The sequence below is a fragment of the Stigmatopora argus genome, chromosome 1, assembly GCF_051989625.1.
Source record: "Stigmatopora argus isolate UIUO_Sarg chromosome 1, RoL_Sarg_1.0, whole genome shotgun sequence".
Classification (NCBI taxonomy): Eukaryota; Metazoa; Chordata; class Actinopteri; order Syngnathiformes; family Syngnathidae; genus Stigmatopora; species Stigmatopora argus.
Window position 1 is genome coordinate 5,104,349 of NC_135387.1, and position 22,931 is coordinate 5,127,279.

General features: G+C 39.5%; 3 protein-coding genes across 6 annotated transcripts; 2 read left to right on the forward strand and 1 right to left on the reverse strand.

Moving 5' to 3' along the window:
- The first annotated feature begins 205 nt into the window (after positions 1-205).
- cnbpa (CCHC-type zinc finger, nucleic acid binding protein a) lies at positions 206-4,217 on the forward strand. 2 transcript variants are annotated; one of them, XM_077604367.1, is made up of 6 exons: positions 206-384; positions 1,191-1,309; positions 1,575-1,701; positions 1,837-1,902; positions 2,027-2,222; positions 3,242-4,217. In XM_077604367.1, the coding sequence occupies exons 3-6, from the start codon at positions 1,578-1,580 to the stop codon at positions 3,357-3,359; spliced, it is 504 nt and encodes a 167-aa protein (XP_077460493.1). In that variant the 5' UTR covers positions 206-384; positions 1,191-1,309; positions 1,575-1,577; the 3' UTR covers positions 3,360-4,217. The 2 variants fall into 2 exon arrangements, with proteins under 2 accessions (XP_077460493.1, XP_077460482.1); XM_077604356.1 differs by lacking the exon at positions 1,191-1,309 and having other exon boundaries at positions 224-384.
- A 1,704-nt stretch (positions 4,218-5,921) lies between these two features.
- Positions 5,922-13,018, forward strand: LOC144071717 (haloacid dehalogenase-like hydrolase domain-containing 5). The gene is made up of 8 exons (XM_077597058.1): positions 5,922-6,155; positions 7,747-7,953; positions 8,049-8,161; positions 8,244-8,337; positions 8,902-8,935; positions 9,062-9,236; positions 9,331-9,519; positions 11,946-13,018. The coding sequence occupies exons 1-8, from the start codon at positions 6,039-6,041 to the stop codon at positions 12,340-12,342; spliced, it is 1,326 nt and encodes a 441-aa protein (XP_077453184.1). The 5' UTR covers positions 5,922-6,038; the 3' UTR covers positions 12,343-13,018.
- Positions 13,019-15,494: 2,476 nt separating this feature from the next.
- On the reverse strand, positions 15,495-22,421 carry gp9 (glycoprotein IX platelet). Of its 3 annotated transcripts, none has more exons than XM_077597070.1 (3): positions 22,070-22,421; positions 18,060-18,177; positions 15,495-16,447 (listed from the first exon to the last, which is right to left on the reverse strand). In XM_077597070.1, the coding sequence occupies exons 2-3, from the start codon at positions 18,125-18,127 to the stop codon at positions 15,760-15,762; spliced, it is 756 nt and encodes a 251-aa protein (XP_077453196.1). In that variant the 5' UTR covers positions 18,128-18,177; positions 22,070-22,421; the 3' UTR covers positions 15,495-15,759. The 3 variants fall into 3 exon arrangements, with proteins under 3 accessions (XP_077453196.1, XP_077453206.1, XP_077453216.1); XM_077597080.1 differs by having other exon boundaries at positions 18,067-18,177; positions 22,070-22,418; XM_077597090.1 differs by lacking the exon at positions 18,060-18,177 and having other exon boundaries at positions 22,070-22,420.
- Positions 22,422-22,931: the final 510 nt, after the last annotated feature.

Sequence of the window (22,931 nt, forward strand, 5' to 3'; positions counted from 1 at the left end):
AAAGCAGTGTTTGTAGTCACGTAGGGTTATATAATAAAAGTATTTCCACTGTGATGCGGCCCTTTTTTAAAAAGAATACCGTTAGTTCATGAACGGTTTAAAATGTTAAAGTGAAAATCGTTATTATTCAGGTCAGTAATTTACATACGAGTCTTGCAATTTAGGGAAGAAAGGGTAGTTCTGACTAAACCATTGGTTCATTCATAGAGGCGGTGTCCAGTCATCCTCGTGTTTGATTGGCTGTTCAGACAGCGCTCAACCAATCATTGCGTAGATTTTCACTGGTTTCCGTGAATGACAATTCAGGAACTCCTGCTCATGCTCACACCGCATGTAGCGCAAAGAAGGTGGCGTAAACACTGACAGAGCTTTACAGCTAGCGAGGTAAGAAATAAACCCACACAGCCGACTGTGTATGTTTTACTTTATACCGATATTGAAGTTATAACGAGCATGATGTAATTTGCCTAGGGAATGTTGCACTTGTGTGCTTTCTTTTTCGGTTTGAGCTCATTTGCGGAGCATCGGGACCTTAGTCGGACCTACTCATAGCGGGCCATCACAACGATTTTAGCGTGTTTTTTTCCGCGCGGGAAATGTCGATTTTTGTAGGTATATTGCCGCTAGAACTAAAGAGAAATCAAGCGTGGAAGTTATTTACTTGGCTTCATGGCGTTTATACATTTTTCTTGTTCAAGACGGAAGCTATATCGTCGACTAAAGCGTGGATCTTTGGTCATGATAGTGCGGTGGAGTGCTAGCCTTGTTAGCAGGATGCTCTGGTGTCTCGCTGCTACGCAGCAACATCAACGTGACCAGGCCCACGTTAGCATAGCTTCACCCTTTAGCATTGTTTTCCAGCATCGTCGAATACCCTTATTACTAGAATTCATGCTCTAACAAATCTTAAAACCAAACTATTCCTGTTATCTTAGTCGTAATCAAAGTTCTAATCAATAGAGGTTGGCGCATATTAAAATTACACGGCGTGCTCTCAGCCTAGAATGATGCTTTCCGTTGAACGCGCTGAGTTTAAAACGCGTTTGAATTGTATCTAAACAGTTTTTAGGGGCTCTACTCACTTGGTATGCAAGCATACTTTAACCTGAGTTTGAAGCAACACGTTTTTTGTTTGCGAAAAAGGTCAAAAAGATGCCTGCCAAAATTTCATTTATTACGTTCACTTCTAGGTACTTAAAATGGGGTGCTTGATTGACAGATTAACCCTCGTGTTTTCCTGACATCATGTCTTCAGCACCATCAGCAAAGCGAAGTTCGTCAAATGGCAATCACAACATGATTCCATCCTGTAAGTTAGTTGGATAGCTGTAGATGAAGGCAAAATCCTCACTTGAATAAAAACCCTTGGTGGCTGTAGATTAGAAAGCCCAATACTAGGATGTAGCATCCTAGATGTTGACTTTTGTTTCGATCCCAGATGCATAAATCTTTTTTTTTCTCCCAAATTCAAAAGCTTAAACCAAAAGTTGGATTCCCAGCAGTGAAATGCAATTGTTTTCCAAGTGGCATCTGTGTGAATGTCGGGGCTCGTATTCACATGTTTTTCTGCTTAGGCCATGGAGATGAACTGCAGCAGCGAGTGCTTTGGATGCGGCCGCTCAGGGCACTGGATCAAACATTGCCCCAATGTGTGCGGTAGCAGTTCACGAGGACGTGGACGAGGCAGGGGACGATGCAAGGGTACTATTTTATTTAGGCCAGACCAGCAATACATTGAAATAAACTGTTTTTATGCTTTACATGCAAGAAGTTAACGGTTATCTCTTTGTAGTTTCTACTGTTTTAATATCTAAACTGTCTTTTGGATGTCAACAGATATGACCTGCTATCGGTGTGGTGACATAGGCCACATAGCAAGGGACTGTGACCATACTGAAGATGGTGAGCAATGCCCTCTGCTTAGTTGAGATGGCAACTGGCGTTTTGATTACACCATTAAAGCGCAATATCAGTTTGTGCCTGTTATATGTTGACACTTTCACTCCCTCCCTCCTTGCTTTCTCAGCGTGCTACAACTGCCATAGGACTGGCCACATTTCTCGCGATTGCAAGGAGCCCAAAAAGGAGAGGGAGCAACTCTGCTACACCTGTGGAAAGTCTGGTCACATGGCCCGTGACTGCGACGCCAACGAACAGAAGTGCTACTCCTGCGGAGGTTTTGGCCACATCCAAAAGCTCTGTGACAAGGTGAAATGTTACAGGTGAGTGTTAACCATTCTTTCCCATTGTGCATTAGTTTTGGCATCGAAAAAAATAATCTGACTGGGACAAATATATGTATATTTATGTATGTTTGTATGTGCCTATGTAATACCATTGACCATGATATTTTTCCCCCTCCATACTAAATAAGTTTATTTTTTTTGCAAGTAAACAGCATGCTTTCTTAAAAGAGTTTACATTTGACAAAAATATACATTTACACTATACAATTGATAGCACAAGCTTTTGGCGTTCAATTTTTTTTAAATCTGCAAATCTGTTGAGAATTGAATGGACTAATTCCAGATTAATTTTCAATCCCACGTTCATTTTGTATCGGAAGATCTTCGTCTATCTCCCCAACATTGGCAAGCAAATAGGCAGGGCTACTACAGTGCCAGGTGCAAGATGCTCCACGTCTATGATCTCCCCATCTTCTGAAATTCTTCATATATTCATTTTCGGTATCACTTATCAACACAAGGGTCGTGGGCTTTCTTACCAATCGCAGGGCACAAGAGGAAAAAAAATCATTCACCTTCACACTCAGTTAGGAACCATTTAGAATGTTCAACCAGCCTACCATTCACGTTTTCGGGATCTGCGGTTAAAATGGAGTACTCAAAAAAAAAAACAGGCATCGGGGCAACACGATAACTCCACAAAGGAAAGTCAAAACCCACCGGGGATTGAAGCCACACTCTTAGAACTCTGAGGCAGGCAGGCTAACCACTAAATCATTCCATCGCATTCAGATGTTTCTGGAAATTGTGTATAGACTGGCCGGGTCAGTGAAAATTGCCTTAAATTCTGTAGGAAAATATTGCCTGGCTTTAATGCAATTTCAAGAGCCATTAATTGACAAAGGGACATGCAACGGGCCACTAGCAAAATATGATTGAATTGAACTCGATATCCACAGGGAGTGTGTAAGGGCGAGGTGCATGTGTCCTGCGAGGGATTGTTGTCGACCACTGGTCTTGTACTTGATTCTAACTAAGCTGTTTGTCTCTTGCAGGTGTGGAGAGATTGGTCACGTCGCAGTGCATTGCACTAAATCCAGCGAGACCAACTGCTACAAATGTGGAAAGGCGGGCCACCTGGCAAAAGAGTGCACCTGCGAAGACACCGCGTAATCGGTGCCCTCTGTTGCCCCTCCTTTTTTTTCAGATTGATGGTTGGTTGTATTATTTTTCTCTGAATCCTCTTCACTGGCCAAAAGGTTGGCCAACAGAGGCTAGTCCCGGGCCAGTGAGCCTCTCGATATGTAATGAAAGGGGTGAAACAAAATCTTTCTGCATTCAACACAAAAATGTTTTAGTTTGGTAGCGGTGTTATGTCTAATGCTTTCTTAAAGGATCCCCTCCCCTTTCCAAGCCACTGGCGATCAGAGATGAATCAATGGGACTAAACATGGGAATCTGTAGGACCTCTGAGCTCGTTGGAGTGAAGAACATGTCGAGATAAAAGGGAGTAAACGGAAACTGAACTTCCAATGTATGGTTATATTTTGGTTTGTTTTAGTGGGTTGAGTTGGCCAAGAGAGAATGACATGGAAACATTTCATATCATGATGCATTTCAGCACTACACGCAGCTAAGTAGGCACTGACAATATTTTCTCTTCCAAAGGAAAAAAAGCATTTTGAAGGTATCAAAGGAGCAAGTTCTATTACAGAAATCTGTTTACAATTTAAAAACAACTTGCAAGGCCAAGGTAGATATTTCTTTTAAAATGGCCTCGGAATTATGTTCTTTTTATCAAGGTAAATTTGAAACACCATGAGCAGTTGACAGAAAAGGTAATTTGGAGTTATTTCGGAGTGGGATGTTTTCACAGAAATCAAAAATGTTATTTTTGTACAATATCACTTAGACTACTGTATAAAGACCATTTGCTTGTACTCAGTTTTTAAGTCGGAAGGAAAGTGCAACTGAAGTCCTAGAAAATAGCAATGTAATTTTAAACTATCAATAAAGCTGGAGGAGCACGGAGATATCTGTTTGAATTATTTGCCATACTGTATTCATTTTGAGCTCATAGTCCTGTTTCACTGTCAAACACTACAGTGCAACTTCTCTTGATAAGATGCCAACAAGTTATTCTTCAATGGTAAAACCTTTGACCTATTATTCCACATTAATGTCACTGCTGGCTTTAAATAGTCCCACTAGTAGACATCGTGCACAAATACAAAATACCTACCTGTTTACCAGTTCAAGTAGATTTACACTCCACTAGTTAGCAATCTTAAAAACTTGATTACTTCAGTGTTTCCCAACCTTTATTGAGCTGCGGAACACTTTTTGCATTGAAAAAATCTCAAGGCATACCACCGTCTGAGAATATTCTAATTTAAAACTATCGCCTAATATAAAATTGTTCTCATCAAAGTTTTATCAACAGGAATTATATGAACCCCCCCCAAATTTCCTAATTTTTTACACAGACCAAAAGTTGATGTCTAACGGGCCGAACAACTTTAGGTTCACGTAATGTAACATTTAATTTCATAATTTAATGACTTACTCCCAATATTTCTTAAATTATCTAATATGGTGTGAAAAGGAATGTTGTGCTCACAAACTTTACTTCGCCAAAAGTTGATGCCTTGAAACCAAACAACTTCCCGTAACGTATAAACGAGAACAACTTATATCTCATTACTTTTTTTACTCCCAATATTACTTCAATCTCCTAACATTACGCAAAGAAGTTTTGTGGTCATACAACGTCAACAAAAGTTGAAGCCCGTGAAACTTCAGTTTCATGTTACCAAAAAATAAGCAACAAAATACACTTAAATTTCAACATTTAACGATTTGAATCTTGTAATGGTAAAATCTGATGTAATGTTTGTCCTATTTTCATTCTAATCTCATCATAGTTCGATTTTAATCAGGTAATATTAAGATTTTTCTCTCTGAATATTATAATGCTTGTAAATTCTTACAGCACACTTCATTGCTCACGGCACACCGGTTGGGAAACCCTGGATTAGTTCACTAGTATGACTACTAGTAAACTAGTTTCTAAGCAAGCTGCAATATCCCCCCTAGTTGAACTTTTTCATTCCACCGGTTTACTAGTGCAATGAACATAAGGACCAGCTAGAGTTCATTTTTGGGACTTGTTAAATAGTGAAGTAGTGGGCATTTTTTTAGACTAGAAATAAATGCCCAGTAGTTTTCTAGTGAAGTCGGATGAGACTTGAATTTGTAAAATAAACTCACCATTACTTGTATAGTGTGAATATAGTTCTACACTAGTACTATGACAGACACAAATAGCCTGGTATCAGCTGTATCAAAATGCAATAGGCAGTGGCACCTTAGCCGGTAACCGGTCAAATGGGCTAAATAGTCCCTGGGACTAGTTGACCAGTTACCGGCTAAGGAGCCACTGCCAAATTCTTTCCACTGCCACAAACAAGAAGCAAGCAGCACATTCCATGCACCAAAATGAAGAACCCGAGCGGGGGGAGTGATTCGACACAAAAGGTAGCCTTTAGGTCACGTGTGATGAGTGAACTACACGTTAGGATTAACACACATTATATCACGAAGACCCGTATGTATTGTCCTATCTCTAAAATGGCTGCAGAGCTCTACATATGAGCTGTTTGTTCAAACCAGGGGTGGGGCTAGCATGGGTTCCGCCCCCTCTTCTGGTTGGATCACTCGACGTCACGTGACATTACAGGGCCTCGCCGAGTCACATTAGAGGAGAGAACGTCAGATGCGAAAACAAGTGACCGAAGCTAGCTGTCTCTTCCACGCCCAGTCGTTCTTCTAGGTCAGCGAGACGATAGTACAATGAGGGGACTCCTGCCGTTGTACCGGGAACTGTGCTCCCGGGGCAGCCGTCACGCGAGACCAATTGCTGCGGTTGTCGGTTCTCGCTGCGGGTTTTGCGGAACTAATAGCAACAAGGTACGGTTGGAGCCGCTACTGAGTTCGGTCTCTGCCTAATAACAATAAGCTTTTGACAAGGCGACTCTGGGTTTGTTCAAATTCCCATTCGTATTTAGCCGACGTTTCGTTTAAATTTACGTGTAAACATTTTGGCATGTTCCCTGGCGGGGACCACAACAAGAGGACATGTCACTCTACCCCAAAACAAGCGACAGTGACGGCAAAGTTATTTTGGCGCAGCGCAGCAATATGTTCCACCATGTCACTCAAGCGTTTCAGTCTAAGGATGCGGATTCTGTTGCTTCCTACAACCAGTATTACAAATTTGAAATACAAAAAGCCAATCAATGTGATTCAAGGTGATATAGATTGTAGTTTGATTCCTTGACATATATTTTATTTTGGCGGGAGCATATCGATATCGTCCTGCGATTCAAAGTATTGTGATGTATTACCGTATCGACACATTTTTACACCCTTATTTTATTTACACTTTATATCATGTGCTAAATTGAATAAATGTATATCTAATATGCTGTAGGCTGTTAGGTCTATCTTTCAGTATATTAACCTGCTTTGGTGACCTGTGTAGAATGCACTGATTTGTTCTCTCTCATCTCATTTTATGAACCGCTTTATCCTCACTAGAGTAATGGGGGGTGCTGGAGCCTATGCCAGCTGACTTAGGGCCAGAGGCTGAATTGGTGGCTAGCCAATCAATCGCAGGGCACAAGGAGACAAACAACCATCCACGCTCACAATCATACCGAGGGGCAATTTAGAGTGTCCAATCAGCCTACCATGCGTGTCTTTGTAATGTGGGAGGAAACTGGAGTACCTGGAGAAAACCCACGCAGGCCCGGGGAGAACATGCAAACTCCACACAGCTGGAACGACCTGGATTTGAACCCATGTCCCCCTCTGTGAGGCTGACACGCTAACCACTCATCCGCCAGGCCGTCCACACTGATTTGTTCCTTATCCTTTCTCAGAGTAGTGCCACGAAAAAGTCAGACATTGCTCGGGAAAAACTTAATTCTGGAAGCGGTATGTTTGCTTCACTTATTTTGCCACCTGCTTACCATCCATCATTTGAAAGGCAAGGGAGCTATTATAATACATAAAAGCAGTTCCATAATACTGTGACACGAAATGGGACCATATTATAAAAATTGCAAGCCAGCATCTGAATTTGCCGTGCATTATTAAAATACTTAACTCATGACCTGTTGCGTGGAAAATGGGACATCAGCCTAGTAGTAATAGCAGGTGATGAATCTAGGACTCTCGGATCTGTACTATGTTATCACACTAATTTCTCCTTGTAACCAACTGCACACTTTTGTCACTGGGTGTACAAGTTCATCATAAGAATAACTTATATGCTATACTATATATATTAAATACTTTATTCATTAATGAAGTGTGTATGTACATATCATTTTGGACATCTCAAAATACTGAAAAAGCCTACCAATATTTGTCAGCAATTTGTAATAGATCACAGTACATTTCATAATAAAGATAATGTGATGTATTTTGAATAAAGGGGGCCATTGTTTTAACAACTTCATACAAAGTGATTCTTAGTATGTTATTTTTTTCATAGCTGCCGGAGCCAAGCTTTGGTGTATTGTTTGACATTGATGGCGTGCTCCTTCGGGGAAGAACGCTGATCCCTGCTGCTAAAAAGGCATTTGAGAAGTTGGTGGATTCACGAGGACAGTTTGTGGTGCCACTGGTTTTCGTGACAAATGCAGGGAATTGTCTAAGGCAAACAAAAGCAGATCAGCTTTCACACATTCTTGGAGTACAAGTATGTTGATTGTTCATCCAAACATGGTGCTGTAATTATTGTGTAGTTTATTATTGCCCACACAATTAACCTTAGAATATTTATCCATGTTACAGATCACACAAGATCAAGTCATTATGTCTCACAGTCCATTGAGGATGTTCAAGAAATTCCATGACAAGTGTGTGCTGGTTTCCGGTCAAGGACCTGTTCTGGAAATTGCAAAAAAGTAACAATCATATTTTTGGGCTTGTAAAGTGTTTAAATAAGGGTAGCTTTATTGCTGTGTACCCTGATTATTCTTTCCCCAGTCTTGGTTTCAATAACGTCATCAGTATTGACATGCTGAGAGAATCATTCCCACTTTTAGACATGGTGGACCACAACAGGAGACCGAAACTACCGGTGAGATGATCACAACGATTGCATAACATCATTTGACCCACTATATTAGATGACTGAGAGACTGTGTGGCAGAGCCTGCGCACCATGGCGACATAACAGTGACTTCCGTGTAAATTGCTCTTTGCAAGGCATAAACCCTGATAAGAGCAAAACCAATTTTTTTGGTCTCCTGAATTCCTCCTGAAGTCACAAACACTGATCAACTGTGGCAGTTTCTGTGAGTTTTTTGACAGTAAGATAGGCCCTTATCAATTGTTGCCTTGGCGACCCTCTATCAATTACTTACAATATTCGTTTATTCTATAAAAGTGCTTCTCAAACTTTTGAGAGCAAACACCTAAAAATCCTTTTTTTTCCATGCTTCATTATATTGACAAAATGGTAAAGTACAGTAAAATAGGCTTTAAATGTTTTAATTTGTTGTTCTAATAATATTTTAAGACTGGTGGTGTGCATGACATACAGCACTTTATTTTTGTTTTTGTTTCAAAATCCCAGTCATTACATGGGTATCTAAAAATAAATTTGAATGATGTTCATTGAGTCAATTTCCTTTCTTTGCAGTCTGTTCCTGTTGGTAACCTACCTAAGGTTGAGGGTGAGTATTTTTTCTCTAAAAGGCCTCAAAAATCTTCCTATGGAATTTTGATGTCACATTTTCATGATCTATTCATCATACCAGGCTGTCAAGAGTTCTTTTTTTGATATAATTCCATCCATGCAGCGGTGGTTCTATTCGGGGAGCCAATTCGATGGGAGACCAATCTACAGCTCATCGTTGATATTTTGCTCACTAACGGCAATCTCAGCAGCCTTCATCAAGCCCAAAATATACCTCACCTGCCGCTGTTGGCTTGCAACATGGATTTGATGTGGATGGCCGAGGCACAGTCTCCAAGGTAAATAAATGTCTTGGTTCAGCAAGTTTCATTGATTAGGATTAATTGTTTCAAAGAATGTTAATCTGTTTTTCTCCCCTTATTCTGGATCAAGATTTGGCCATGGCACATTTCTCGTGTGCTTAGAGAATATATATAAGAAGATCACAGGCAAAGACCTCAAGTATGAGGCTCTGATGGGGAAACCAAGTGAGCTGACCTACCATTTTGCGGAGTTTCTTATCCGAGGGCAGGCTATGCAGAGGCAGTGGAAGCATCCCATCACATCCCTCTATGCTATAGGGTAAGACATACAAAAAAGTCTGTATAATATTAAAATAAAAAAACACCACAGTATTTCTAAAGGAAGCGGCGCACCACTTTTATAGACACAGAAATCTAAAAATTTCATCTTTTCCCCTAATAAAAAGTGATGAAGCCACTAGTTGGCCGCCCTGGAATGAAAATTGTAATGGTTGATAACGACTTCAAACCATACATTGGAGCTCACTAATCTCACAATTTAAAGAAGGTGGAAGCCTTTCTGAGGCATTTATGTATGTGAAGTTTGATGCTATCTTCCTCCAAAACATGGAGTGAATGTTCACCGCGGGTCCTCGTAATTCACAAGACTTGATGTCACTTTGAAGTAAATAAGGAGCCATTTGTTATTCTTATTGTCATATGTAGTTTCATAAAAACAGAATATAATTATAGAACGAAATAATATCAATTTGAACGCAATAGTGCTGAAAGTATGTTTTTTTGTTTACAATTATTCATGTATATATATATTAGTGCTGTCATTTAAACATGTTTGCAGAGCTACCAAATTCTAAGAATTGTCCGTAATTTACTACGCCAGTTTATACAGTTTATAGCAAATTACGAAATCCGCATTTTCCATGAAAACTACGACGAAAAAAAATCAAGCAATGTCTGACACGATCGGTGTTTCGAAACGTTACGTTTGCTTTTTCAGTTAAAATTCACCGATTGAGGATGGCACAAATCGAAACTGCATCCACGTGACGTAACCGGATGTGACATCTGTTTAGGTCACGTGGATGTAGTTTCGATAGATTTTTGAAGCAGCATAGACGTACAGTAGCCATGGCTTCCAAGCGAAGACGAGAGGACTGTGATACTGATATTTTGCCATCGAAAAAAAATAACAACGAACTGCAGCCTGCAAAAGTTTAAGACGGAATATAGTACAGTGGTACCTCGTGGTACGACATGCTTGTGGTACGACGAAAATTTCGATACGATCAAAATTTCGAGATGCGACCAAGCCAGGTGGCCATGACATGAGAGGCTGTTTATCGTTGTAGCGCACTGTCTTTTTTTGCCGCATCTCTTTCGTGTATAACTACTATATCTATGTGGACTGAACAATTTTATTCAGACGAGTTTTGACCAGGAAACGCACAACGCGCATGCGCTGGCAAAAAAGAGGGCTTTCTGGGTAATGAAGTATACTCGTGCACACAACACCGATTGCCAATGGCACCCTTTCTCAGAATAAAACTTCATTACCCACAATCAATACATGGGTAGGAGGTTGCATTTCCCGTTTCCCCCCCTAAGCATGTTAGATCCCGTTGGCGGAGCAATCGCTAATTCAAGACTTACTTCTCGTTGGCAAGTGGTCGTGTGTTATCCTATTGTGAGGACATCTGTGTGCATCATTTTCGGAATATTTTGAAGCGAATACAACAGCAAACAGGGTGGAGGCGTTGCAAAAAACGAACCCGGCCAGAACGAAGGTAAAAAAAAAATAAAACAAAATAAGAATTTTGTTTTGTGTAAAGTTACATTAAACGTATGTTTGAGTGTGTCTGTATATATTAATCCAAGTTAATTTAAATTTGTTTGTTCGGTTATTTATGTCTAGTTACAACACTGCACGTCAATAATATCAATAACGCAAATTCCTTTGATGCCATTATTTTTTTAATATACAGTTATCTAATTAATTACTGTATTTATTCGAGTATAACGCGCAAAATTGTGTACCAAAAAACTGAAGCAAAGTTCTGGTGCACGCTTTACACGAATCCCGGTGAAACATTATCCTCTGCCCGGGAAAGTCCCCTCAACAGTCGCATGTATAATGGGAGACATGGAACCTGTCTTTGTCCGCCAGATGGCGACAATCTACCCTCTTTTACAAAAGCCAGCCCTCTCTAAATATCCTTTGGCAAGTTCATAGGGTAATATAGGGTTATAAAAATTAAAAAAAAGTTGCTCCAGGGAAACGAGTCCCCTCAGGGAGCGTGATATCCTTGCTCAAGAAGAATGTAATCAATTGTTTGGTGAATCTGATGATGATCAATCAGACTTTGAAATATTTTAAATATCATCATGATGAATTAGTCTTTAAGGATTTAAAATTGTAAATTCCATTTGAGAATTGTGTTCATATTGCTAGTATAGTTTGTTTTGCCAGGTTTCCATACCATATGTTGTGAATAAATGTTTTGTCATGGTGACATGTGTTCAGCATTTGCCAGTTACCAGTACTGGTGCAATCCTTGGTGTGAGCTGAGAAAAACTAAAAAAATAAAATGTTTTACCAATTTTTAGTCGCAAATTATGGGTGCGCGTTATACTCGAATAAATGCAGTAGTAAGTAATAATGATTACTTTCTACTTGTTGTTGGATATCAAAATTAACAAATGATTTACTACTGCCAGAGGTACTGAATAATCCCCTGTTATTTATAGGGATAATCTAATGACTGACATCTATGGCGCTAATTTGTACAACCGCTCCCTGGAAGTGAGAGTTTCAAGAAAGGGCCCCAAAGCGATTGCCAAGATGGCTACTGCCACAGGCTCTGCCACCACAGTGCCCACAGAGGATTTTGTTGACAACATGTGGGAGAGTGAGTTTGCGGTACCTGCCGCCACTTCCTGCAAGTCTGTCTTGGTCTGCACTGGTGTCTACAACCCCACAGCAGAGGTGCCATCTGACGCGAGTCGCTGCATCAAAGAGACTGTGTTTCACGGTCACCGAGACTTTCGCTTTGACCCAGCACTGGTTGAGCCAGGTTACATTGTGCAGGATGTGGCCGAAGCTGTTGAGCTAATTTTTGAGAAGGAAAAGTTTGTACCCCAGTAAAGATTGAGGGTTGGTGGACGCTTACCTGTTACAGTGTACGTTGTTTAACAATCACAGAGGTCATTGAAATATTCGTTACACACTCAATAGTAGGACAGATATTAGAAAAATAGTAATCTTCTGTTAGGGTAAGCAAAGGCTAGTTGCCTGTTCTTTTTATTTATTTATTTTTTTGGGGGGTTGGGGTTTTTCGTATTTACTACCCTGTTGTTTTTTGTGAAATTGCCTTGTTTTAGACTGCAAAATATTTCTTTCAACACCATGATTACATAACACAAGATGACCACATTATTTCTTTGAAGGTTTTACTGAGTAAGGACCTTTGTTGTTGAAGGCACCTTTTAGCATTTCAATTGTTTACATATTGTAGCCCTTAATCTATGCATGACTGAGAAACCTGTTCTGAAAGAACAAACTGTTGTATGTGCAATATTGTCCCTGCATAGTTCTGCATCGTGCATAGTTGTGAGAGATTTGGCCAGTGTTTTCAGCTTATTACCTAAATCTGTTCAGTTACATATGACAGGCTATTCTCATAATCTTTTCTTCTCATAGTCCTTATTTCACCATTTGTAGTGTTTCATTAATTGTAAATACTGTTAACTCCAAAAAATAGACTGAATCATTGCAAGCATGTCTACTCTTGTTTTTAAACAGCCATCATATGAAGCTCTCATTATTTATTTTGTATGTTTCATTATATAATCATTTTGTGATAGTGGATAACAAAATCAATGTAACCTTTTCAGACATTAGTTTTCAACGGTAATGGAGATTATAATATTGGGTCAAGTTGGCATTTAGAGTTATATATTCATTCCACTGGATTGCCTTTTAAACAAAATATCAGTGCTGAAATGATTACTCGATTAATTCAAGTAATGATTCGAAAAAAGCTTTGAATTCAATTTTGCTCCTATTATTCGTTAAATTAGAGCTGCATTGTAACAGTGGGTTTTAATGTCTAGTTTTAATGATTTAGGACCATAGGACCACCTCTGATGATAGGAGCGAGTGTGAGAATTCTCGTCTACCATGGCCACATTGAAGCTCCTCCTGTGAACATTGTGAACAACCATAGCAGGCTTCTGACACAAAATATGCAAAAATCATATAAGACAGTGGTTAGCACGTCACAGTTCTGGGGTCCTGGGTTCAAATCCGGGTCGGTCCACCTGTGTGGAGTTTGCATGTTCTCCCCAGGCCTGCGTGGGTTTCCTCCCTCATTCCAAAAACATGCATGGTAAGCTGGTTGGACACTAAATTCCCCCTAGGTATGAGTGTGTGTTAATGGTTGTCTTTCTCCCCGTGCCCTGCAATTGCCTGGCCACCAATTCAGGATGTCCCCCGCCTCGTGCCCGAAAGTTAGCAGGGGATAGGCTCCAGTACCCCCTGCAACCCTTGTGAGGATAAAGTGCTTCAGAAAATGAATGATTGAATGAATCATCTAAGACATTCATTCATTTTATGAACTGCTTATCCTTACAAGGCTTGTGGGGGGTGATGCAGTCTAACCCAGCCCACCATGGGCATCAGGAAGGGAACATCCTGAATCGGTGACCTGCCAATCGCAGGGCACAAGGAAAGGCACAACTACTCACGCTCACACTCAAACTTAGGAGCAGTTTAGAGCAGAGGTCAGGAACCTTTTTGAGCCATAAACAATTCATGTTTTCAAATGTTATTCCTTGAGAGGCATGCTCAGAATTTAAAAGTAAAAATACACAAAAATGCATACAAAAAGCCTGCGATCGGCTGGCCACTGATTCAGGGTGTCCCCCGCCTCTGGGCTGGAGACAGCTGGGATTGGCTCCAGCACACCCCACGACCCTAATGAGGATAAAGCAATTCAGAAAATGAGATGAGAGTGTACAAAAAGTATAAAAGTAAATTATTTTGACCACATTGTTGCTAATAAATGAGAGATTGCATGCAAAAGAGTAATGGAAAAAAAGATTAAAGTGGTGCTAGCGCAGACCTGGGCAATTAATTCCAGAAAGGGCCGCAGTGGGTGCAGGTTTTCGCTCCAACCCATAAGAGGAAATGTTTCCACCAATCTGGTATCTTAGAAGGGCAATCAGTGGATTGCAATCAGGTGCTTCTTGTTTCAGCAGAAATCTAATTAGTTAAACTGTCTGTACTGGATCGCTTGGAACAAAATCCTGCACCCACAGCGGCCCTTGAGGACCAGATTGCCCACGTCTGCGCTAGAGGTAGTGCCAACGCCACCATGGCGACGTGACCCTGCTACTGGTACGTTCGGGACTCGCCTCTCTCACCAGTGGTTTCCATATTTTACCTAACAGGTACACGGAGAGCTATATGCACCCATCAAAAACAGCCATATTCGGCTCTAGGGCAGTTTCTCTACCTAGATTCGATCGAACCCTAGGGGTTCGGTGAGTCGGTCTCAGGGGTTTGGTGGAGCCTCTGGCCTCAGGTCAAGACACCGACTCATCATGTCTATTCACGATAACGCTTGACCATCACTGGCTGCAGATTATCACATGACATTGCTTGGCCAATCAATGCTGCAAGGAATTTATATATCTTGAATTTGAAAAAAAAATTTTTTTAAGTAAACTGGTTTACGGGGTTCGGTAGCTTCAACAAGGTTAAGAACCACTGCTCTAGGGCCATAGGTTCCTTACCCCTGGTTTAGAGTGTCCAACCAGCCTACTATGCATGGTTTTTGTAATGAAACCCAGAAGAAAACCCATGCAGACCTAGGCAAAACATGTAAACTCCACACAGGTGGACTGACCTGGATTCTAACCCAGGACCCCAGAGCGCTAACCATTCACCCGCCGTGAAACTATGTCTTATTTGAGAATTCTGAAGAACCAATCAGAGTTCTGGAAGTGTTGAATATTATTATAGAGGTTATACGATTGTTTGAGTGTTAATATCCTAAAAAGCAATCAGCACGAGGCTATTCATGGGTGGCTAATTGCTCGCTATACCAGCCGATACAGTTCAAGTACTACTTATTGTCACTATACATTGTGAATGCTAAAGGTACCTATGGTACATTACATTGATCAAGTTTGTACGAAACACTATATACGCCAGTGAAAAAAGGTTAAAATTTGTATGAAATTGGAAATAGTCAATGTAATGGTTTAATTTGTTCATTAATACAGAATGTTAAATGAGTTTTTGATAATTCAGTTTATTTTGGTTATTCTGCAACACATTAAATTATTATCTGATTACTTAAATAATCAAAATAGTTCATGGTTAGATTCATCTATTACTTCAATAACTGATAGTTGCAGTCCCATAAAACACTGTACTGGCACCCCAAGCAATAGATGTGTTTTTAATATACATATCCTCAGTCAAGACTTTTCTTGTTGACCTCTTGTAGTGTTTGCTTGAAATGTGTTCAACTCGGCTTCTCAGGTAGCCTTGATCTTAGCATTGTTTCCTTTTTGCCAAGTTGGCAGGATGCCTATTAAGATCCTCTGTGTGAAGATAAAAAGGGTCATTGAGAGAAGAAAGTCTTGTTCTTTGTCTCCCTCTCAATGGGCTTAAAGAGTTAGCCTTGAGTCCCATGTGTTTTTCTTCAATTTTAAGAGTGAAACTGCAATTTTTGGCCAGACTCAGGCTCCACAGAAGCAGAACAATGATGCAGCAGAGCATCAGAATCATCACAATAACAAAGGTACTACTACTGAAGCCTCTTGGGCCACACTGAATAAAGTAATCATTGGTGAGTTCTGTGATGGGTTTCTGAGTCACGGAGCTGGGGCTAAAGCAGGTGGGCTCCTGGGAGAATGCAGCCCTGTTTCTCAACAGCCAGTTCCTGAGGTATTCAATGCTGCAATCACAGTGTAAAGGATTACCAGTAAGGGAGATACTGTGAAGGCTTAGTAGATTGTCAAATAGGCCAGAAGGGATAGTGGTGATGCCATTGCCCTGCACTAGAAGCTCAGTGGTGTCTGATGGAAGATGAGGCAAATCCAAAAGGTCATTAGAGGTGCAGTTGACTCGCAGACCAGCAGGCTGAAGAATGGTGCACAGGCATGCCTGCCCAAGAAAGGATGCCGTGTCCAGAGTGGCCCAGAGCAGAGGGAGTACTAGTCTTGGACCAGAGAGCATCCTGAAAGATGACAAAAAAAATAAAATAAACAACAACATTGAAAATGATAGTGGACTTTTTTTCAATGTAGTGAAGAAATCATTTAGACATTTTGATTATTAGTGGCGAGAGTGAACTATATCATGTATTGGGAAGAAGTGATTGCTACTCTTACCCCGCTACATTACTTAAATAACTGATTATTCATTCAGATGATTTCTTCTGAAAAGATATGTACTTTAATTTTGACATCAATGTCGTTGCTCTTGTCATTGGTGCTAGTGAGTAACATTGTTACGTTTTGTTGGGGTTTGGTGGTTTGGGCATTTACCTTTTGAGTGTCCATGTGATTACCCATTAGTTTCACCTTCTGTGTCTTTCCTGCTTGCCTTCCCTCATGTGACCCAGGTGTCTCTAATTGTCTTGTCAAACCCCTGTCTATGTATTTAAATCCCTTGTCTTGGGCTACTTGTGTGGGAGTATTGTTCTTGTTTAAGTTCTCTCCGTGCTTTTTGACCTCGTAAGTTTTGGTTTGTTACTTTTTCCCTGCTTTTGTATTGAAGGTTTTATTTTGTAAAGTGCCTTTTTGTTATTAAAATCTTACATTTGCATACCTGTCAACCTCTGCCGATAACTGTCCTTATAAATGATTATGATTCCCCTTACAAACCCCCCAAAAACCTTACAAACACCGTACGACTCGTACGGTGTTTGTAAGGTTTTTTGGGGGTTTGTAAGGGGAATCATAATCATTTATAAGGGCAGTTATCGGCAGAGGTTGACAGGTATGCATTTGTGCACCCCCATTTTCCTGCATCTGGGTCCAACTCCGTTTCACCACTGAGACACTCATAAGAAATATTTGGAAAGTGTATTCATTTTATAGTCCCTTTTTGACCACTGAATAATACAAGCAATTATGTATTATGCATGTCTAGAGATAATCTAAAAAGAAAAATCCAGAAATCATAATGTATGATTTTTTAAAAACGGTTTATTTGTGTGATACTGCTGCAACTAGATATTTGAACACCTGAGAAAACCATTGTTAATATTTGGTACTGTAGCCTATGTTTACAACACAGGTCAAACATTTTCTGTAGTTTTTCACCAGGTTTGCACACAGTGCAGGAAGGATTTTGGCCCACTCCTCCACACAGATCTTCTCTAGATCAGTCAGGTTTCTGGGCCTCTGAGAAAATCAGAGTTTGAGCTCCCTCAAAGATTTTCTATTGGGTTTGGGTTTAGGTCTAGAGACTGGCCAGGCCACGCCAGAACCTCGATATGCTTTGTATGGAGCCACTCCAACAATGGACCTTTTTTCACCAAGCTGCTTGAAAATTTCTCCCTAGTCCTTTCCAGCCTTGTGGGGTGTACAATTTTCTCTGGTGTCTTTGGACAGCTCTTTGATCTTGGCCATATTAAAAGTTTGAGTCTTACTGATTGTATGGGGTGGACTGGTGTCTTTATGAAGCTAACAATTTCAAACTGGTGCATCTGATTCAGGATCATATAGGTGGACTTTTAAAGGCAGACTAACACCTCTTTGAGGATCAGAATTCTAGCTTATAGACAGGTGTTTAAATACTTGTTTGCACCTGTATCACACAAATAAATCATTAATGGACAGCACCTCCTACCCCCTGCATGAGTCTGGAGTCCCTCCGAAGCTCTTTCAGTAATAGACTGCTGCACCCTCATTGCAGGAAGGAGTGCTTCCGCAGATCCTTCCTCCCATCAGCTGTCAGGCTCTTTAACAAAAAAATGGCTGGGTGTTAAGACCTACCGTATGTATGTATATATACATTTATATATAGGTATGAATGTGTACTTACTTATTACCTATCTATTTATGTCTAAAATGCCTTTCCTATATCTGCATTCTCACCCTCTTGCTACTGTGACAACGAAATTTCCCGAATACGGGATGAATAAAGTTATCCAATCCAATTAAAAAAAACATACATTGTAATTTCTCGTTCTCTTTTCAGATTATCTCTCTAACAGACATGCAGCTATGATGAAAATTTCAGATTCCGCCATGATTTCTAATTTGGCGAACTTGCAATAGGAGGGTGTTCATGTACTTATTGAACTCAGTGTACTGTGATACCTCTACTTAAGAATTCTTCTACATACAACATTTTAAGGTTACAAAACCCTTTGATATGCAAATTTCTGTTCCCATATACGAAAACAAGATCCAAGTTATCCAGTTATTTTATTTTGAAATTGTCACGGTAGCATTGGGTCCTGCTTGACAATATCCCTACACTCCGCTGACCTCTGGTTAGCCGTCTCCCAACAACAACTGTCTGTTTTTATGTATCTTTTGTTGTTGTTTTTGTCTTCCGAGAGTAGTTGAAGCAACTTTGTCCTTTATTTAGAATTACTGCTGAGAATGAAATGAAGCGGGCCCTGTTATCCATCCATGACTGACTATTGCAAGGCAATACGGTCGTAACCCATCTTGTATCGCTATGATAGTGAAGCAGAAGAAAGCAGTAAAAGTGACGACTCCTTGGCATGTGCTCTGTTATTTCAAAAGGAGGTCGTCACTGAACAATGAGATGGAGAGACTGTTACTTCTTTGGATAGAGGAAGAAATTGCATGACATTCAGTGACAGTCGTTTGTTCTGCAAAAAGCTGCTATTTAATGCTAAGTCATTTTGAATTCATATTTTGAACTTGTTTAAACGTGTATGTGCATATTTGTGTGTGTCTGTTGCCTAACGTTAGCTTCCTCCTTACACGTATGCACCTGCACTAATAGAAAAGGTTTTTGCATGCTTGTTATTCATTTCAATAAATCAAATCATTTAATCTGTGTTGCCTGTGTTTATCACATTCTTTAATACAAAATTGGGACAATTTTATAATTTTTACAGGGTTTATTATTATTTTTTTGAGGACTGTGGAACAAATTAGAATTTACAAATAAAATATTACTTTCTTTTATGAACATCCAAGCTATAAAACAAGTGCTGTATTTACGTTTTGGAGATTTCATAACTTTAACCTTGTTTTTGTATATTGGAACAATAATTCACATGTTAATAGTTTTTTGGAAACCTGAAAATGTATGTAAAAGTATTCCTAAATAGAGGTACCACTGTACTTTGAATGGACAATGCCTTTAACTTTTTGAATAACATGTTGGATGGTTTTTGTTTTGTTTAGTTTTTTTGTCAAGGTAATTTCAAAGCTCTTTTGAATAATTTTCATATACAACTGTACTTTTATTTACCGCTTTCCACTGCTTGAATTCCTTCCATGATTTGTTTCTACATTTTTGCTTTGTCACACAGTATGCCATGGATGATACATCACTCCAACGTAAGCAGTGATGTTTGAATCTATTCCATCTATTAAATGGAACGTGGCAGTCAGTCAGTCACAGCTGCACAATCTCATACAGAAGCAGAGAGCTTTTGAGGGAACTCATTTTTGTGAAGGATGGCAGAAATCCTGAAAGTGCAGCAGGTGAATGCAAATTGCAGTTTGTTCAACCCAATCAGACCAGCTGGAGTGCGCTCTTCAACAATGTAGAGAGGGTTGAGTACATTCAAAATGAGTGAGAAAAGCAATTTGCAGTGAATGCACAGCAGTAAGGACAAAGATGTAACTCAACGGAATTTAGATGTTTTAAAATTATGAAACAGGTCAACACAGTTGATAAATGTGGGTCTCATGACCATTAAAGATCAATTTGTTGTCAAGAACTTACCCCCTATACTGCAGGGGTGTCCAAAGTACGACATGAGGGTAACCTGTGGCCCACTACCGAGATTTTATTGGCATTTTTCATTCATTTTCTTAACTGCTTTATCCTCACAATCGCAGGATGTGCTGGAGCCTATCCCAGCTGACTTTTGGGTACAAGGCGGGGGACACCCTAGTTTTTATTGGCAAATGATGAAAATATCATTGAATATGAAGAAAAAAAATGTTAAATTCATTCTACGCTCTGATGCATTTATCATATTTACCTGTTGTTTGTCAATTAAACAGTGCCTCCTACGGAAGCGTATTGCCTTCACCTTAAAAAAAACCTTGACCGGTTTTGAAATTACCGTATTTTCTCGCATATTATCTGCCTCCGTATAAGCCGTACCCTTAAAATTGCCTTAAAATCATTGACTTTTACATTTTCTCTCGTATAAGACGCTCCCTGATTCATAATTTTCACCTCCATATTCATGGTTTTAATAGGGAGTGCAAATGTATTACTTTGAAGTGAACATCTTAAGAAAAATCCTCACATGTGGTATTTCTGAGATATTGTATGAATCGAAAGGATTGTCTGCTGGACGTAGACAAATTCAAAATGGAAGTCACAGGAGCAGTACAACAGTGTGTCCATAGCGCACTAGTTTTACCAAGTCTCTGGGTGATATAATAGCATTAGATACACATTACGCAGGTATCAGGGCTGATATTTGAATGATCGACCGCAAGACCAGATCAGCCTTAAAAACTATTGGGATGTGCTGAGATGGTAAACTACGAACACATGTATAAAGGCTACTTGCGTCTGGCCAGTCAGAGCACGTTTGACTACGGTAAGATGGCGGCGCCCTGAGCGAGCAACAACAGGCACAAGTGAGGTTTTTTTACGTTTTATGCAAGATAAGTTTTTTTTCTTGAATTTCATTCATAGACATCAAAATAAATTTTGTTTAGCGTTTTATCTAATCTATCTTTTCTAAATTTGAAATAAATGACCGTTTCTACCACTTTGTCTTGCGTTAAGGCGTTTCGTCTGTGTCACCTTGCAGTTTCGTGCATGTCAAGTCCAATTTGTGTGCATATAAGCCATACCCTTGTTTCAGTCATCATTTTTTTGAGCGACAGATACGGCGTATATGCGAGAAAATACGGTAATTTATTTTTGGGGTTGTTTTATTGAAATATTTTTGAAAACTCAATTTTTCTACATAATTTATTTTCTTGGGCTGTTTTGAATTTTTCCCCCCCGCTGGCGGCCAGGCACAGGAAAAAAAAAAAAGAAAAACCAAGAAGAAAAAAAATGTCAAAACAACCTTAGGGGAAAAAAAGAAAAACGAAGAAATAAAAATAAAAAACAACAAAAAAGAATTTATATGTATTAAAAAGTAATGTAATGTGACAAATTGAGCTATTGTGGTTGGGATTTTTTTTATTTATTTCTGCAGTTGTTTGACAACTTCTCTCTAGTCTGAAAAGTTAACAGATAACTCATGATTAATTAAGTCTTATCTTTTTCATGCAAAAATGATTACATATATTTTGCAATATCCTTCCATCTAAACATTATTTTGTTGTTGGTAGCCCTTAACTCATTCACTGCCATAGATATCAAATCAATTTCAACTAGGCAGGCTGGCATTGTGTAATCATGTTTCACAATTTTTTTACTAATATTCATTTGACATAAAATCGATCCTGAGGTGCTTTATGAGTGCTTTTGATTAAAATTTTTGGTCCAGAGAGTTTTGACTCTAAGCAGTACTACCTCTTGGCAGTCATTTTTTAAATTGAAATATTTTGGGTATCCATCATGATGAAATTACAAATTAGAAGGTTTTATAGGAGGATGTCTGAAATCTTAATTGTTAAAATCAAAAGTAAAACAAACACACACACACATTTAGAAAACCAACCTTCTGCGGTCAAACCTCCAGCGAAGTTACTTCTTTTCTCTGTTGTCATCCTTGATTTAAAGAAAAAATACATTTACTATTCTAGTTGCATTTACTAGTTCTGTGTTATATTGAGATATTGAGTTTTCCATTCCGATGCATGTTATTTACAGAACAAGTGTCGTAATGATCGTGGCAGCAGCGTCGAACTATTCAGTAAATCCCCCTGTTTACAAAAGATAACCCTTATCTCCAAAGGAGAGAGAGTAATGATGCGCTCCCGCACAGTTTACTACTACAGTGCTGACCTAACTATACTACTGGTTGTGGGGGCACTTACAATATATATAACAATATTTACTACTGGGTTATTTTAGAATTAGATGAAATATTACATCCACTCTATTGGGTTTTAAAATAATGCCAAAAACTAAAAACTGCGTTTTTGAGTAAACGTAATTGAGGATAAGCTGGAAAAAAATACAATGCTTGAAAATAGTTAGAAAAATAAATGTGTGTAGTACCCCATAAAATGCAGTTTGCATAGAGACCAAATTGAATTTAAAATTAAACCGTTAAAGTTTGTGTGTGTGAGTGTGTGTGTGTGTGTGTGCTTGTGAGTGTGTGTGCTTGTGAGTGTGTGTGTGTGCTTGTGAGTGTGTGTGCTTGTGAGTGTGTGTTTGTGCTTGTGTGTGCGTGTGCTTGTGAGTGTGTGTGCTTGTGTGTGTGTGCTTGTGAGTGTGTGTGTGCTTGTGTGTGTGTGTGTGTGTGCTTGTGAGTGTGTGCTTGTGTGTGTGTGTGTGTGTGCTTGTGAGTGTGTGTGAGTGCTTGTGTGTGTGTGCTTGTGTGTGCGTGCTTGTGTGTGTGTGTGTGCTTGTGTGTG

Coding starts and splice junctions, on each gene's coding strand:
- LOC144071717 (XM_077597058.1), top strand. CDS start 6,039: ATGAGGGGACTCCTGCCGTTGTACCGGGAACTGTGCTCCCGGGGCAGC. Junction 7,954..8,048: donor CACACATTCTTGGAGTACAA/GTATGTTGATTG, acceptor TCCATGTTACAG/ATCACACAAGATCAAGTCAT. Junction 8,936..9,061: donor TAACCTACCTAAGGTTGAGG/GTGAGTATTTTT, acceptor CCATCCATGCAG/CGGTGGTTCTATTCGGGGAG.
- gp9 (XM_077597070.1), bottom strand. CDS start 18,127: ATGAGGGTGCAGCAGTCTATTACTGAAAGAGCTTCGGAGGGACTCCAG. Junction 16,448..18,059: donor ACTCATGCAGGGGGTAGGAG/GTGCTGTCCATT, acceptor GTCATCTTTCAG/GATGCTCTCTGGTCCAAGAC.
- cnbpa (XM_077604367.1), top strand. CDS start 1,578: ATGGAGATGAACTGCAGCAGCGAGTGCTTTGGATGCGGCCGCTCAGGG. Junction 1,702..1,836: donor AGGCAGGGGACGATGCAAGG/GTACTATTTTAT, acceptor GGATGTCAACAG/ATATGACCTGCTATCGGTGT. Junction 1,903..2,026: donor CTGTGACCATACTGAAGATG/GTGAGCAATGCC, acceptor TTGCTTTCTCAG/CGTGCTACAACTGCCATAGG.